The 17,246-nt window shown below is 42.5% G+C and overlaps 1 protein-coding gene across 2 annotated transcripts in view; it reads right to left on the bottom strand.

Annotated features, from left to right (window-relative positions):
• Nucleotides 1-1,719: 1,719 nt before the first annotated feature.
• Nucleotides 1,720-17,246, bottom strand: part of sez6b (seizure related 6 homolog b) — a 176,500-nt gene continuing 160,973 nt past the window's right edge. For both annotated transcript variants that reach the window (XM_052518658.1, XM_052518660.1), the window contains 10 exons: nt 16,666-16,860; nt 16,285-16,423; nt 12,565-12,761; nt 11,606-11,800; nt 10,193-10,384; nt 5,380-5,574; nt 5,209-5,247; nt 4,908-5,016; nt 2,977-3,082; nt 1,720-1,836 (listed from right to left, as the gene is read on the bottom strand). In XM_052518658.1, the coding sequence (XP_052374618.1) occupies nt 1,807-1,836; nt 2,977-3,082; nt 4,908-5,016; nt 5,209-5,247; nt 5,380-5,574; nt 10,193-10,384; nt 11,606-11,800; nt 12,565-12,761; nt 16,285-16,423; nt 16,666-16,860 (1,397 nt within the window). In that variant the 3' untranslated portion in view covers nt 1,720-1,806. The remainder of the gene's footprint in view (nt 1,837-2,976; nt 3,083-4,907; nt 5,017-5,208; nt 5,248-5,379; nt 5,575-10,192; nt 10,385-11,605; nt 11,801-12,564; nt 12,762-16,284; nt 16,424-16,665; nt 16,861-17,246) is intronic.

Genomic DNA, 17,246 nt, shown 5'->3' with positions numbered 1-17,246 from the left:
GTTTCCCCAGCAGTTCGGAATATATTTACGCCACTTATTCCCCATCGCTGTCTGTTATAAATGTCTACTTATATCAGAACATGTTAGACTATTATTCAAACATAAATTACCTAACTATAGATGGTACCAGACCACAGTGCGTGTTGTTGGTCTTGTTTACACTGGTAATCTTACCCACGGTGGGTATAAGACTCTATAGGGATAAAGATAATGTATGGCGAACCTTCTACATGTATGTAGCCTATACGGGAAGACCACCCCTTCGCCGCTACACTGGCCATAAGTCTGCTACTCTCTGAACTACAAACTAGTACACTACACCGGACATGAGTCTGCTACACCTCCAACCCCAAAACCTCTACACTGTCAGAGGTAGCTACAATCTTGATTTACTTTGACTCAATGAGGAGCATGGGTCATCTGACAAAAGCTTCCTCCAGTGTGCTCGGTGTTATGCGGTTTTCATCACTTCTTCAAAGGACATTCTTGCTTTCTTCAGCTCTTTATTCATGTATACTGTACATATCAGGGCAAATTCAGATGAACGACTAAGAGGGCAAAAAGGCTAAATGCATCTCGAAGTGAACCAGTAATCCTTAATAAATGATTTAATGAGATTGTGTGTCAATTTTTTTCTGAATAATAACTTTATTGAGGACGTTTGGTTCATGAACTGGCTTAATCAGTGTATATACAATGAATCAAAAATAGATTATAGAAGTATAATCATTGTCATCACACCTGTTTGTGTGAATAAATATTATCAAGTGACAATGATAAAAAGAGAGTTTGAATGGTGATGCATTGTCCTATAGAATAAGCTATATTATTTTAGGCAAATACATTGCATCAGTTTTTAGGAATCCCCAATCCACAACAGTGACTTCTTAAGCTTTAACCTTCCCTGGTTTTCATCACAAAACTAATGGCACTAGAACTTATATACACTTTGCCATAGACTTGTTCAGAGATTTGCCAATCCAATATCATTCATGAATACCTTTCAATCAGCATGTTGAAGACACACATACAATTGTGTATGAGAAGAAATGAAAGGACATTTTCTTTTGTATTACTACATCTCTATTTTATGATCCATATGAAATCAACAATGTAATAATCTCAGATGAACCAATGCAGTATCAGAAATATACATGATATGAACATTGCTTAATAAGGGCCTTCATTTTAAGGCACATTCAGATGTTTTTAATCATAGGAGGTTGCATAAAAAAAGAGGTGTGTTTACATGTTTTTGAGAGGGTCAATTTTACAATTTGCAGCTATTGTACAAAAAAATGAAAAGATGTTTAAATTGTCCATTGTATTTGAAAGGTTTAAGAGTCCAAGTTATTATGATATCCCTCCAATCATCACTTGAACAATCTAGCTCTTTTGTGGTGTGCCTTGCCTCAAAATAAACATTCCCTACAAGCTGTGTGACAAATATATCGTGTTGTATTGACACATTCCATTTTTTGGACTAGATATAAACTCAGCTTTCCCATTTGTGAGGTTCGACATTGGACTGACGTCTTTGGGCTTTGATCATCTCAGGATAAAAACTGTACAAACACTGCTGTTAGGCCATTGCTGTTGAAGCTCTACAAAAAGAATAATGTTTTCCAGTCTTTGCAGTGATGGCCAATGTGGGCTGGGCAGAGACATGTTCAGCAGACAGAGGGAAAGGTGGTGGAGGCAAGCGGAGTGAGGTGTGAAGGGGGGTCTGAGGAGTGCAGACAAACTTCCACAAGGCAAACCATCTTGAGACCAGATCTGTCATTGCTGAAACACGTAGTTGTGCCTCTAGATGGAAACCTCATACTCTCTTGTGTCCTGTGAAATGAGGACATAGTTCTGAATTAGGGACAAGCTTGTACACAATAAGGTATAATGAGACAGAAGTAGAGTAGATCATATTCCTACTATGATCACAAAGGCTATTCCTCTTTTTGTGAATGAGCCGTGTGATAACTGACATCTGTTTGTAGACTATGATAGGGATATCACAGGGATACGTTTAGTGTCTGGAAGAGGTCAGCCCAAACTGTGAGGCTTTTCCATTTTCACCTGAGAGAGGGGACAATGACCTTAAATTGTCTATACACACACACCATTGTCTATACATACCATTCACATACATACAGTATACTGTATATTTATTTATATTCCATTTCTCGTTCTGATATTTCTTTTTAACTTTTAGATTATGTGTTTATTGTATTATATTGATAATTATTGTTGGAGCTAAAAACATAAGCATTTTGCTGCAATTGTGATAACATCTGCAAAACTGTGTATGCGACCAATTTGACTCTATTTTTTATTTGATTTGAGAGGTTTGTACCTCTCCTCTGACCCATTTAAATGTGCTAAACCTACTGTGGGCTTTAGTTCAATAAGCTCACAGTGTGAAATAGGTTCAGAATGTGGAATTGATGAAGACTGACTGACAGACAGAGGGGAGGCTAAATAAGCAGGTTGTAGCCTAGCGCTATGTCTACCTCATTGTTCTTCAGGAGTGCAGTCATGAAAAAATAGAGAAACAAACAGACAGAGAGACAATTGTTAGTTATCTGAAAGCATGAGCATGAAAGCATCAGACCTGGGTATAATATTTGACATCTTTCAAATACTATTTGAACCCATGTCTGAACAATGTCATAGTACAAAAATAAAGTTATGCTTTGTCAAATGAACTAGGAAACCTTTTGTTTGCATCAGGTGTAATGAAATGGCCCTTGTCAATGACTGAAGGTGAACGGAGTATAGCGTTACACCCCTCAAACCCATTTCTATATCACCTAACGGTAAATTAGATTTGGAGAATGAACCTGCAATATGGCAAACCAGATGGTGCTTTAAGTGCATCATCTCAGACACGGATGACAGCGTCTGATTTCAACCTTTTGGGGGGCTCACTAATTCCAACAGGCATCTTAAAGAACCAGTGAATATCTCTATATCAGAACGTACCGTAGTCTCTGTTTTGTAGAGGGAGTTGTCGAAGGTGGACTCTCCTGGGATGTGGTCATATGGTAAGGAGGTGGACATGGGAAGACACAGAGGCTTCCCCTGAACCCTAGAGAACACACACACATGCAGTGACTTCAGAAAAAACTCAGACCCCTTGACTTTTTCAAAATATTGTTATGTTACAGCCTTATTCTAAAATGGATAAAACGTTATTTACATAAGTATTCAGACCATTTGCTATGAGACTTTAAATTGAGCTCAGGTGCTTCCTGTTTCCATTGATCATCCTTGAGATGTTTCCACAACTTAATTGGAGTCCAATTGTGGTCAATTAAATTCATTGGACATGATTTGGAAAGGCACACACCTGTCTATATAAGGTCCCACAGTTGACAGTGCATGTCAGAGCAAAAACCAAGCCATGAAGTCGAAGGAATTGTCCGTAGAGCTCAGAGACAGGATTGTGTCAAGGCATAGATCTGGGAAAGTGTACCAAAAAAATGTATGCAGCATTGAAGGTCCCCAAGAACAGTGGCCATCAATCTTAAATAGAAGAAGTTTGGAACCATCAAGACTCTTCCTAGAGCTGACCGCCCAGCCAAACTGAGCAATCAGGGGAGAAGGACCTTGGTCAGGGAGGTGACCAAGAACCTGATGGTCACTCAAACAGAGCTCCACAGAGTTCCTCTGTGGAGATGGGAGAACCTTCCAGAAGGACAGCCATCTCTGCAGCACTCCCCCAATCAGGCTTTTATGATAAAGTGGCCAAACAGAAGCCACTCCTCAGTAAAAGGAACATGACAGTCTACTTGGGTTGTGCCAAAATACACCTACAGTAAAGACATCTTAGACCATGAGGAACAAAATTATCTGGTTCGATGAAACCAATATTGTACTCTTTGGCTTGAATGCCAAGTGTCAAGTCTAGAGGAAACCTGGCACCATCCCTACGGTGAAGCATGGTGGTGGCAGCATCATGTTGTGGGGATGTTTTCAGCGGCAGGGACTAGGAGACTATTCAGGATCAAAGAAAAGATGAATGGTGCAAAGTACAGAGAGATCCTTGATGAAAACTTGCTCCAGAGCGCTCAGGACCTCAGACTGGGGCGAAGATTCACATTCAAACAGGACAACGACCCTAAGCACATAGCCAAGACAACGCAGGAGTGGTTTTGGGACAAGTCTCTGAATGTCCTTGAGTGGCCCAGCCAGAACCTGGACTTGAACCCGAGCTAACGTCTCTGGATACCTGAAAATAGCTGTGCAGCAAAGCTCCCCATCCAACCTGACATAGCTTGAGAGGATCTGCAGAGAAGAATGGGAGAAACTCCCCAAATACAGGTGTGCCATGCTTGTAGTGTCATACCCAAGAAAATGAAATGCTGTAATCGCTGCCAAAGGTTCTTCAACAAAATACTGAGTAAAGGGTCTAAATATTTATTTTATTTGTAATGAATTATCAAACATTTCTAAAAACCTGTTTTTGCTTTGTCATTATGGGGTATTGTGTGTAGCTTGATGGGGGGAAATTAATGCATTTTAGAATAAGGCTGTAACGTAACAAAATGTGGAAAAAGTCAAGGGGTCTGAATACTCTCCGAAGGCACTGTAGTGTCACAAGGGCAGCATAGTATACTTACAACATTATTACAGAACCTAGCTGGTCTATAGCTATTGGTTAGACTCAGTGCTTGACTTGGGCATGAGCTCACCGAGTACCAGCACCTCAAATGTTCTACAGCTAGAGCTCAAAATTATTGTGGAGCTCCTGCACCTATATATAAACAGTAACGGCAACCAAAATCTGTACCGGCACCTATTTTCAGTCCAAGTCAACCCCTGGATAGACTACTTGGTACTATGGATGATGATAGCTTTCATACTTTCAAAGTATTTTTTTTATCTATATAAAGTAGGAATACAAGACCTACTTAGAGAAGTAGAGGTAGATCCCGATGATGAAGACCATGATGAGGGCCACTGGTATAAAGACTGTTAGAGCTATGTTGGCTCGTTCCATGATGTAGTCTGCACTGGCAGCTGGTGAGCAGAGAGGTAGAGGAATCAACAGGGACACACTCAATTGGTATGATAACCTAAAGAGGCACACTTCAATGTAACACACTTGAAGTTGCTGGGAAGTACTGTATTTCGTTTTTTAAAATTTGGTCTTGACTTGATGTTTTAATTTGAAAGATCTAACAATTACTGTGCAGACTTGACGGCACTTACCGTCTAACCTGCGTTCATTCATAAACTCCATTGAGGAGGCTGTAAAGAAATGGAGAACATCAGAACACAGATGTTAAAATATACAGACAGATATATTGTTCATCATGAACTACTGTGAACAATGCTAGAGTGAACTAAACACACAGGGGAGTATGTGTCTGCAGTTCCTACCTCCGCAAACAGGGGGCAGGCTGCTCCACTGTGAAGGGTGTCCAGGGACACAGCGGAGGACAGGCTCCCCCAGCAGCTCATGGCCTTTGAGGCAGGAGAAGCGCAGCGTCTCCCCGGCCTGGTAGAGAGGCTTCTCTGAGATCTGGGTGCTGTAAGATGGGGTGCCAGGGTTCCTGCAAGGCTCATAGGTCACCGCTGAGAGAGGAGTGGACAGGACACACACACACAGTCAACATCATATAATGTCTTTCTGTAAACAGCTAGTAAAACTCTTGGTGTATTGTATGAATTGGACACACTGCCAATCCAGCTTGTTCTGAGAACTGTATGTTTCTTAGAGCTTGGTGAAAGTGTGATTGTCCTATGGTTACTTTGCATACAACCTTCCCACAATATTCAGTGAATGGTGCAGGATACCCAGCTAGCACATAACTTTCTGAAAACCAGGTGCAAATTGTACTACTTCAGGGTAAGGTTTCCTCATGGTTCTATTTAAAGTAATGCTCTCAAATTGTTCAGAATAGCTAAGAAACAACATTTTTCTATGAGACTTGTAGTACTTCAGAAAAACGTTTTGTGCCGGTTTCCTCATGGTTCTATTTAAAGTCATGTTCTCCGAACGTTATAATAGTTTGCCTAATTTCAATTTCTGTGAAAAAACAAGCATTGTATCGTGTAGAGAATCATTGTACCATCTAAACCAGTGTGAAATATATTTTGAATAACCAAAGTTATTGTATTTTCAACTGTTTGAAGCAGATGTACAAAACCAAAAGTAAAAACAAAAATGCAAGAATGGGCATAGAAATAAAGCACATATAACATATCTACAGCTTCTTAGACTTGCTTTTAATGAGAATGACATATCTATCTCCCATTTCTATGGGAATTTGGTCAGGTCGCCCCCAAAAAGTTACATATCGCAGTTTTAAGAAACATCGTTCTTCTATACTGGAATTTCAGTACTTAAGCATATCGCTTTCTGCAGGTTTTCTCATGATTCTGTTCAAAGTCATGTTCTCAGAACATTAAGAACTTTAGATTAAAAAACAGAAGAAAAATGTGTTACGTTCATAGAAAGCTCTAAGAATGTTATTTAAAAACATATACATTCCATTCTCAGTGTCAGTCAACAAGACTCTCTCTATCCTCTATCTTGATAGGTGTGCTGGGCTGCCCACTAATTGGGCACAACTCATTTTAAAGGTACAATATGTCACTTTTTGGGTTACCTGACCAAATTCACATAGAAATGTGAGTTATAGATCTGTCATTCCCATTGAAAGCCCGTCTAAAAAGCGGTAGATCAGTTCTATGTGCAGTATTTCTATGCTTCTCATTCCAACGTTTCATTTTTGCATCTTTTACTTTCAGTTTTGTACACCAGCTTCAAACAGCTGAAAATACAATAGTTTTGGTTATTGAAAAGGTATCTTACAGCGGCTTAGATGGTACAGTGATTCTCTACACTCTGAGTGCTTGTTTTGTCACATACTGAAATGATTAGAATTAGAACTATTCAAATTTTAGCAACCAAGAAATGGTGGAGTGATTCCTGCATATTGCACCTTTAATTAATTAAGTGCTTGTTTTTTTAAATGGAGTCTATTTGAGTAATCTAAAATGAACAGCTTTGTATGAGTTAAAAATAACATGACATGCTAGCTCCATCCTAGTGACATAGTGGACTAATTCCATGGATTGAGAACAGAAGATCGTAGGTTCAAATCTAACCGACACCGTGCCACAATAAAAAAAATACATGTCCTTTCATGATTAATGCCTAAGGGACTGATCGAAATGTACAGAATGGTTACCTGGAGGGAAATGGGGGAGGGTCATGTTTTTTCAATTTCACTCAAGGGGAGGGTTTAGTATTTTTTAAAATCTAGTCCAGGGAAGGGTCATGTAATTTGTAATTGATGAAATTTCAATATGTCTCATTGTTGTAGAATTAGCTGCTTATTAGGCTATATATGGTGTTGTTGACTGTACGTTTGTTTATTCCATGTGTAACTCTGTGTTGTTGTTTGTGTCGCACTACTTTGCTTCATATTGGTCAGGTCATAGTTGTAAATGAGAACTTATTCTCAACTGGCCTACCTGGATTAAATAAGGGTGAAATAAAAAAATAAAAATCGGTGTGTCCCCGATGTTGCCCCTCATCTCTGATTTTCCGCTGGTGCAATATATATATGCAATATAAATTGTGCCTATAGGCGATTTAGTGTGGTCTCAATCAAATGATCATAGCCTATAGGCTACGAAGTACATGTTTGGAGTAGCACAGAGCAAAGTTATATTTCTAAGATAGCTGCTGGGATGGTGTAAATAAAACCAGGCTGCATTACACACTACAATGGATGTTCCACCCCTGAGCCCTGCTCTGCTCTTGCTGATCAAAACACGTTTTGTGTTGTGTAGGGCTATGGTGACAGTTCAGGAGAGACGAAGGCTTCTTCTGATTAGGCCTAGTGCATTTTTTTGGACTATCTTGCGCACAGACTAGCCTATAGCCTATGTTCTGTTCAGATTGAAAAGCAGAGCGCGAAGGACAGAGGGTCAAATTTGATAGCTTGCTACGACTATAATTTATTTGAATAAAAACAATGTTTCTTGCCCATGATGTATTTATGAGAGTTATTGACCTCACAATAATCCAGATTCACGTAACGTACATTGTGGTGCTGAAACTTGAAGCAGTACCCGCGGCACAATCAATCAGAAATGGAAAGCTAATTTTAATTAGACTTCACTAACAACAAGAGGGCTTTGTGTTGAAGCCTATTTCTTTGACAGACAATTAGGCTATTTTGTGTCGGTCAATTCCTCCACCTACCATGCACTCTTTAAGTAGCCTATCTCAGTGAAGGGCTGTTAAATTAAAACCAAGACTGAGAGGGTATGCCACAGGCCTACATTTTTATTAAAGACATTTGCAAGCAAGCATAGGCCCACCCCTTGTTAGTTGAAGATTTTGAAGAAAATAAAACGGATCTGATTATATAAAGTCTCTATAACAGCGCTTTGGTCAGCAATGCTTTATGCTCGAAACAAGCTACAAAATACCCGGGAAAGACTATACTTTGCTTGGGAAGTAATCTAATTCTGTCACTATCAATTGATTAAGCTATTCACTTTCTGTACAATAGAATATGTTTAAACCCAGACACCTTTCAGGAAACACTTGTGACCTTCTCTTGTTGGGTTAAGCCACGGAAGACAAGTAGCCAGCAGTTAAAGCTTACATTTTTCTGTGTCGGTAGGTCTACTCTGTCTGGGGTGGAATGGTAGGTCTACTCTGTCTGGGGTGGAATGGTAGGTCTACTCTGTCTGGGGTGGAATGGTAGGTCTACTCTGTCTGGGGTGGAATGGTAGGTCTACTCTGTCTGGGGTGGAATGGTAGGACTACTCTGTCTGGGGTGGAATGGTAGGACTACTCTGTCTGGGGTGGAATGGTAGGACTACTCTGTCTGGGGTGGAATGGTAGGACTACTCTGTCTGGGGTGGAATGGTAGGATTACTCTGTCTGGGGTGGAATGGTAGGACTACTCTGTCTGGGGTGGAATGGTAGGACTACTCTGTCTGGGGTGGAATGGTAGGACTACTCTGTCTGGGGTGGAATGGTAGGTCTACTCCGTCTGGGGTGGAATGGTAGGTCTACTCTGGGGTGGAATGGTAGGACTACTCTGTCTGGGGTGGAATGGTAGGTCTACTCTGTCTGGGGTGGAATGGTGTGCCTAAATTATGAAAGTAGCCTACCATGCTCAGACTCCTAATGAAGTCACTGACTTAATTATTTGCAAACAAGACACACTGATTTGGCATTGGAGAAATATGATAAGGTGAACACATAGCCCTATTTCTCTGTCCATTCTTAGCCTATAATTTCGGTAATTTGTGTGGTATTAAAAAATAATAATTCCGCTAATGGGTAAAATTACGTAGAATTGCATGACATGTTTATAAAAGGCCATTTTTTTCTCAGACCTGCAAATACGATGATAGACTCATGCAATGGTTTTACTATATATAAGATCTTTCTAACCCTACTGTTGTCCATGGTGGTCTGCGAACCCATGACCTTTTAGCCCGCATCCCTGTGCGCTATCAAAATGTCTGCGTTGCCATCTACTGTTTACAGGATGAAGAACAGTTTGTAAAACTGCATATCTAAGGCTTTGCTCTGTCCAGGAAGTGAGGGTAAACAGTAAACAGTCCTCTGCTATCCACTTTGTTTTAATTATTATTTTGGTTGTAGAAGAGGGTCACTTGTTATTTTTTTTCAAGAGTTCAGTGAGGGTTTAGGTCAAATATATTTTGCTGAAGGGAGGGTCATCCATTTTCAATTCAGAGAAGTCAGATTTTCTCCATGTAACCCTTATTATAAATAACAATCACCCCCTAAACAAATCCTATATCTTCTTGGAGTTAAACGGTGAACCCAAACTAAGCCAGTTGTGTTATTAAACGTCTTATTGAAATCTATTCTCATAATGTTATTTAATTACCTTCAAATAACCTATCATTTCTGTTCTCAGAACAGAAATAAATCTTCAAGGAAAACATTCAGGGAAATGTAGCAAAACGTTCTCAGAACCTCCCTGCAACCTAAAAATGTATGTTCCCAGGACAGTTGAAATTTTCACTTCCGTTTAAAACGTTTTAAAAAATTAGGTTTTACCAGCTTTGTTCCCAGAACCAATGGGAAACCAAAAACGAATATACCCACAATGTCCAAGGAACCATGTGCTTGCTGGGAAGTGTGTATGATGGAGATGTTTTAGCAGGCTGAAGCCCAGGGGGTACGTACAGTCACATTTGGGTAGCCTCTCGCTCCATTTAGGTCCGGAGGAGCCATGGTTGTAGCAGGAGAGCAGGCTGTTTCCAGAGAGAGTGTAGCCCTTGTTACAGATGTATTGGATGGTGGAGCCTACAGTGAAACGCGGGCTGGACATCACCCTGCGACTGTGCTCCACAGTACCTGGGTCTGTACACGACAGCACTGACACACACACAGACACAGACACACACAGACACACACAGACACAGACACACACAGACACAGACACACACAGACACACACACACACAGACACAGACACAGACACACACAGACACAGACACAGACAGACACAGACACAGACACAGACACACACACAGACACACACAGACACACACACAGACACACACACACACACACACACACACACACACACACACACACACACACACACACACACACACACACACACACACACACACACACACACACACACACACACACACACACACAGACACAGACAGACACAGACACAGACACAGACACTCACACAGACACAGACACAGACACAGACACACACAAAGACACACACACACACACACACACACACACAGACACAGACACAGACACAGACACAGACACAGACAGACACAGACACAGACACAGACACAGACACAGACACAGACACAGACACAGACACAGACACAGACACAGACACAGACACAGACACAGACACACACAAAGACACACACACACACACACACACACACACACACACACACACACACACACACACACACACACACACACACACACACACACACACACACACAAAAACACAGAAAAAAAAACAGAGTTTTACCCATGTGCAGGGAATACAATTCGTTTTTTTTTTTTAATCATTAGCAGTTGTCAATGCTTATTTGTGGTTAACCAATGGGGCCAGAGTCGTGCCTGGGCCTTTTTCTAATTAAAGCCTGCAGACACAAACCCACCGAGCTGGAAAATAAAGAGATTATCTCTGTGTCTCAGTCCCACACAACAGCAAACCATGAACCCAATCCTGGGTCTAGTAGGATAAGGGTCAGTGTGGTAATAAGGTTCACGTGACAGACGTCCAAATGAGTCTCTTGTTACCGGTCAGTGATGCCGTGCCTGTCACTGTGTGGGACGTGACCAAGACCAAGGACTTTGTCACACTATCCTGTCTCTACTCCGCAGCATCCAGGTCGTCTGGATAGAACAGGAGTAATGTGTGGAGGAGCTGGAATACAGAGCCTACTCACCTCACTGATACGTTGTCTATACAGAAAAAAGGGTTGTGTTGTCAGAAAAGCAGTGAATGCTTTTACCCATCAGCCTCTGCTTTAGCCTGTCCTTAACTGAAACTGCTTCTCACACCTAAAATGCACATTCTGTGTGCCAGTGTGTGTGTGGTAGTCACCTCTCTCACAGCTGGGCAGGTCTCCACTCCAGGTCAGGTCCCACTGGCACATGAGCAGCTCTGTACCCACCAGCTGGAAACCTGGGTAGCACTGGTAGGTGACCACCGTGCCATGGACCAGCTCAGGGTGGGAGGTGCTCTTCCAGCCGTTGGTGATCTCTGGGAGCTCTGGACACGTGTCGTTACGAGGCACCTCTGTATCCATGAACGAGGGAGAGAGAAAGGAAGCCAGAGAAAAAGGCACTGACTTCACAGAGCACATAGAGCTTGAGTAGTGTGGTTTTGCATTCAAATGAACGAACCTCTGGACAAACACAATAGAGGACATCCATTTTGTAGGAATTTCAATCTAGTGTGACAAGTGCCATGCAATAGGATATCTGTCTGCCAGGCAGCCTGGCGGGGCCCGTTCTAGCCACAGCAGAAGCCAGAGAGGGCAGGGCACCCTGCAGACGAGGCTAATGTGGACAAACACACGCAGTAATTGTGTTTGGGTCTCTGACGGGCACAATACCAGACAGCTGCACCACTTGGCTGGGCCTTGCTTTCCATCTCTGTCAGAGGCATGAACAGACTATAAATCTCTCTCTCTCTCTGCCTTTTCTCTCTCTCTCTCTCTCTCTCTCTGCCTTCCCTTTGTCCCTCTCTCGCTTCTCTCTTTCACTCACTCTTCTCTCTCCCAGTCATCAGTATTCTGCAGCCTCCTCTTTCTCCCTCTCTCTACATGGAATTCATTACGTCTTATCAGATGTCTGCTTTATGGGTTGGCTCCGCTCCGGTGTCGTGACGGCCGTGCTGATGGAAGGGGCCCCTTCCTTTTTATGTTTAAGAGAGTCTCCTCCTCCTGAACCCTCTGGAACTCTCCTCCTCCTTACTCATCTCCCCTCTTCACTGCCCTTCTGTCTCTTTAACTCTTTAATTCTGTTCACACTCTCTCCTAACTCACTCCAGAGTCTTACCGAAGAAGTGCACCACAAAGCCGTTGCCGTAGCCGTAGATGTTGGTGGCCGGGTCAGACTGGAACTGGATGGTGACGTCAGCCATGGAGGTGTAGAGTTTGAAGTGTAGCCGTGAGCCACCGTACTGACCCAGCACCGTAGCAGTCAGGTCATCTCCATCATAGAACGTCAGCAGATCGTTCTTCCCTATGTTGAGGCTGGAGCACAAAGACAGAAGGAAAATATATTTCACCGTGCACAATTAATTGGTTTTCATGCACACCCTCACATTACTAGCTCATTTGTCATATAGTTTCTTTGTCATTGTTTTCTGTATCTGTTTTAAAAACGTGAAAGCATCCTCACTAAAATACGTTTGTTGCTTTGAGACGCTCCGTTTAAATGTTCCATTTACTTTGGAGCACCACAGCTCTACTGAAAAGAAAGTGACAAAACCATGTGGTAATTTATCACTTTCAAAAAAAATCTCCTGTTTTAAATGTGTCACCTGAGACAGAGCCCTCTGAACCAGGACAGGGTGTAAAGTAGGGAGGAAATCACACTACGCCAGAATCGGGAAGTGACCTGTTACTCTTTCCTGTCTCAAATGAATCACAAGTGGCTCCTGATAAAACTCATTACAACGCAAGCAATTGAACTATTAATCACTTTGGAGCCTAACAGAAGAAGAAATAACGGAAAGATTTGAACGATAAAGAGATTTGGTTCTGTAATACAGTCGTGTATCGGTAGTGTATTGTATGACATGAATAACAGAGAGAGTGTAAAAATGTCTCAATCTCATCGACCTGTTTGCACTCTGTAAACTGAGTTACGAATCAAGACATTAAAGATATGATGCACATAAGACTTGGCAAAGATCAGGTGTATCAGACTAATTAAATGTCAGGACAGCTTCGCCTACCCACTGGCCACAGACTTGAATTCAACGTCTATTCCACTTTGGTTCAACTTAATTTCATTGAAATGATGTAGAAACCACATCGATTCAACCAGTGTGTGCCCAGTGGGTATTTTCTGCTGATGCATCTGTATTACCCCTCCAGAAAATGCTAAACCTGCAGTAATTAATTGACACCTGAAAATGCATCTCACCTCAACAGAGCGGGACAGATTGAGAAATTGTATCAGCTTGCATTAAATTTGTTGTGATGAAGTTAAACAAGCCTTTGCATAGCTGTGCTGCCATATCTGCAGCAAAAATTAATCATGCTTTCTATTGTGTGGCAGTGATTTGATTTCGTGTAATTTAAACACAGGCTCAGATTGACTCAGCCCACAGGCCCAGCTGCCTGCTACCATGTTCCTTCAGAATGCATTATCTCAGACAACTCCTCATCTGCAATGGCATTCTCTATTCTCCACCTCTGAGAGAACTTGACATTCATGTCCAGGACAAGTCAAATATAAATACCACCTGCCCGTTTCTAGCTAGTTTGAGCAAAATTAATACCCCTCAATACAAATCACAATTCGATTAAACGCAGTCATTTGTGAGTCATGATGGCTGCTCAATGATCATTAGAATCTTCTCCTTTCATCTCACCCCTGCACCTCTTAATTCCCACAGACTAACCTGAATGGATGTGCTGATGGAATATCCCATTTCTAATCCACTCCTCTCTGGCTTGTGAGATCTTGACTGGACAGGGATCCAGATGCACTGCCCTTCACTCTTCCTCAACTAGGCTAACATATCCAGACAAGCAGGCTCAGAGTCAACACAGTTATCAGTGATACTAGTGATGAAATAAGTCAATGAGTTCTCCTGCCAACTTCCAGCCCTGGGAGACAAACCTAATCAAGGTATAAGTGCTATAACTAATATTTGATGCATCAATGCATGAAATATCCTGTCGCTCTTCTCACTAAATTCTCACCAAAGGCAAAGTACACTATAATGGAAGCCAAAATGGAAACTACCAAAATCACTGTCTGTCTTTCACATCATATTTGACTTGCAAACTATTTCCTCCCTTATTAACGCCATAGGACTACTGGGGTAGTGTATACAGTGTGTGCATATTGGTATGTACGTGAATGTATGCATGCATGTGTACAAATTATTACATGAACTAGAACTGCCAAAAGTCATATGCATGGGTGTTTGTGTATTTCTGATAATCATCAAGGCAGAGACACAGCTAAATCCCATTCCCATACACTCCTAAACACTATTTAGGCATTGGAGCACTTCGTCAACATTTGAAGCATCTGAACTTAGGCTGCTGAACTACACCCCAGGTGTACCATCCTCCACACCTGCATTTCGTTCACAGCCCCTCCTCCTGCACCTGAGCCCTTAACAGGCACCTAGCTAGCCCTCCTGGTTGGTTGGGATGAACCAGTCGTCATTAGAATGAGTGTCCCAGCCGTCATTAGGGCCCCTGGTCCTGTGTGATTGTGGGAGTGGTGAACAGGACGCTGGGCGGTGATGAATGATTATAGAGGAATGAGAGAGTTCTCATTACCGTGGTAAAGTGTTCCTAAACCCTGGTAACGAGCTTTAGGAAGACACACTGTGCAATAGTGTTCCAGAACACTGGCGTGACTAGTGGGCCAGGAGGGAGGCATCAGACATGGAACATGCAAGTTCACGAGAGTCTGTGTGTTCAGATTATCACTCCTTGTGCAGCACTGGTTTCATCGCTACGATCAGAGGATCCCTGAGGATGTAGTGAAGGATAACAGTGGTTTGAGTGATGCCTTTAAACTGAGATTTCAGATGTTAGGTTCTCATATTTCTCCTTGTTCAGCATATGCTGATATTGATGTTCACATCAAAACTGAAGGAAATGGCGTGGAAATCCTGTAGATGATCTCACTGTCTCACTCACATGCACACTCAAGCTGAATTCTCATCAACGCTCCGAGGTTGAGCTGAACGCGCTTCACCGTTGTCCCTGAAAGTCATATCTGCCCAAATCGCTTCCCCTCTATATGAATAGGAAATTAATTATGTTGACAGCTTCTTGTACCAAACATGGGGGATGCCATTTATTACAATGCTTCAGAATGTATAACCACAGCTGAGGCGTTCCGAAGAGAGAGAGAAGAGCAAGAGAGACAACATATGCAAATGAGCCAGTTCTTAATTAAGGAAGCCAAATGATTGTACGCATGGTTAATCTATCAGGGTCTGACACAGCAGGGTCTTCTGTTCCCAGCCTTCACCTGACATCACTATCACGGAAAACACTCACTCCTCTCCCCTGCTCTGCTCAACTCAACCTATCTGATTCAGCAGAACACACACCACCTCTGTCCGAACCCCCGTTAAATAATTAGTTTCTGCTCCAGTTGGTAATTAACCTTTGTCTGCTGGTACTTATGTGTCCCATCCAAGAGCAAGATGTTATTTTATCTTCAGCCCTTTTCTCTTTCATTTGTTTAACCAGTCACAATGGGGTAGTTCTTTGCACTGGCAGTTTCTGTTTGAAGTCAGGCCTGTGTTTGTACATCAGCTGTAAAGCTTCTCCTAATGATCTGAGTGCAGAGACGAGCTGCAGAGCTCATGCGCGGGTAAAGATTCTTAGAAAGGTTAGAGCTACTCTGTGGTGGGGCGTCCTCCACTTGAACTGCTATGGGGAGGGGAGCGCCAGGACGTTACTAAAAGGGTTCCCATAGCTAACATCCTTCTTCTGCATCTGTATAACATGTCATATCTTATGTTCAGGAGAATCTGTAGTGAAGAACGTAAGAGATAGTTAAGATACGTACACTTGGATGTCTAGCATGATCCTCCTGTCCTCCTCCACGTGAATCCCCCAGATGCAGTCCTGGCCGCTATCGTAGGCCTCTGGCCAGTTAGGAGACAGGACCACTCCAGCAGAGTCAGTCATCTCTCCACTGCATACAGCTGTAACACACACACACACACACACACACACACACACACACACACACACACACACACACACACACACACACACACACACACACACACACACACACACACACACACACACACACACACACACACACACACACACACACACACACACACACACACACACACACACACACAGATTAAGCAAAAATACTCTGTTCAACAATATCATACAGCTCATTTCCTACACAGAACAAAAACACACAGCATACCTCTGCAGGCAGGCTCAGTCTCATTCCACTGGGGGTTGTTGTGGTCCATGCACTCAATGATGACAGAGCCCTGCTCCAGGGTGTAGCCAGGGTCACAGGTGAACTCTACCACGGTCCCCACTGCCCACGTGCTGTCATTATTGGTGAAGTTACCGTACTTGACGAACGGCTCATAGCAGTGGCCCACTGCAAACGCTATGAAGGAGAGGAGATGTGGATCAGTCACAGAAAAAAGGCCAGACTGTGACACTGAGCCCCATGTCTGTCATGCAGTGGGCCATTGACTTTGCCCGTTAGCTCGCCTCCTATCAGGGATGGAGCAGATCCAGAGGTTAATTTTATTGGAGGTCTGTTGCATCAACCCACTGACTGACATGTAATGGTTCAAATCAGGGTGAGGGGAGCACTATTAAATCAGTTCCACCCTGTGTCAGATTGATGAGGGTAATGCTGTTAAAGACAACCCACACACGGTCCATTAGAATAAGCAGCGCTGCTCTCTCACAGCATAATCCCATTTGCTACAGTAAATTGAAGCCCTAATCAGATTAAATTGATCTGATTGGATAATGACTCCAGGA

Source organism: Oncorhynchus keta, chromosome 1 (assembly GCF_023373465.1).
Source record: "Oncorhynchus keta strain PuntledgeMale-10-30-2019 chromosome 1, Oket_V2, whole genome shotgun sequence".
Classification (NCBI taxonomy): Eukaryota; Metazoa; Chordata; class Actinopteri; order Salmoniformes; family Salmonidae; genus Oncorhynchus; species Oncorhynchus keta.
Note: the sequence above shows the minus strand (reverse complement) of the source record. Positions and strands in the feature narration are given on the sequence as shown.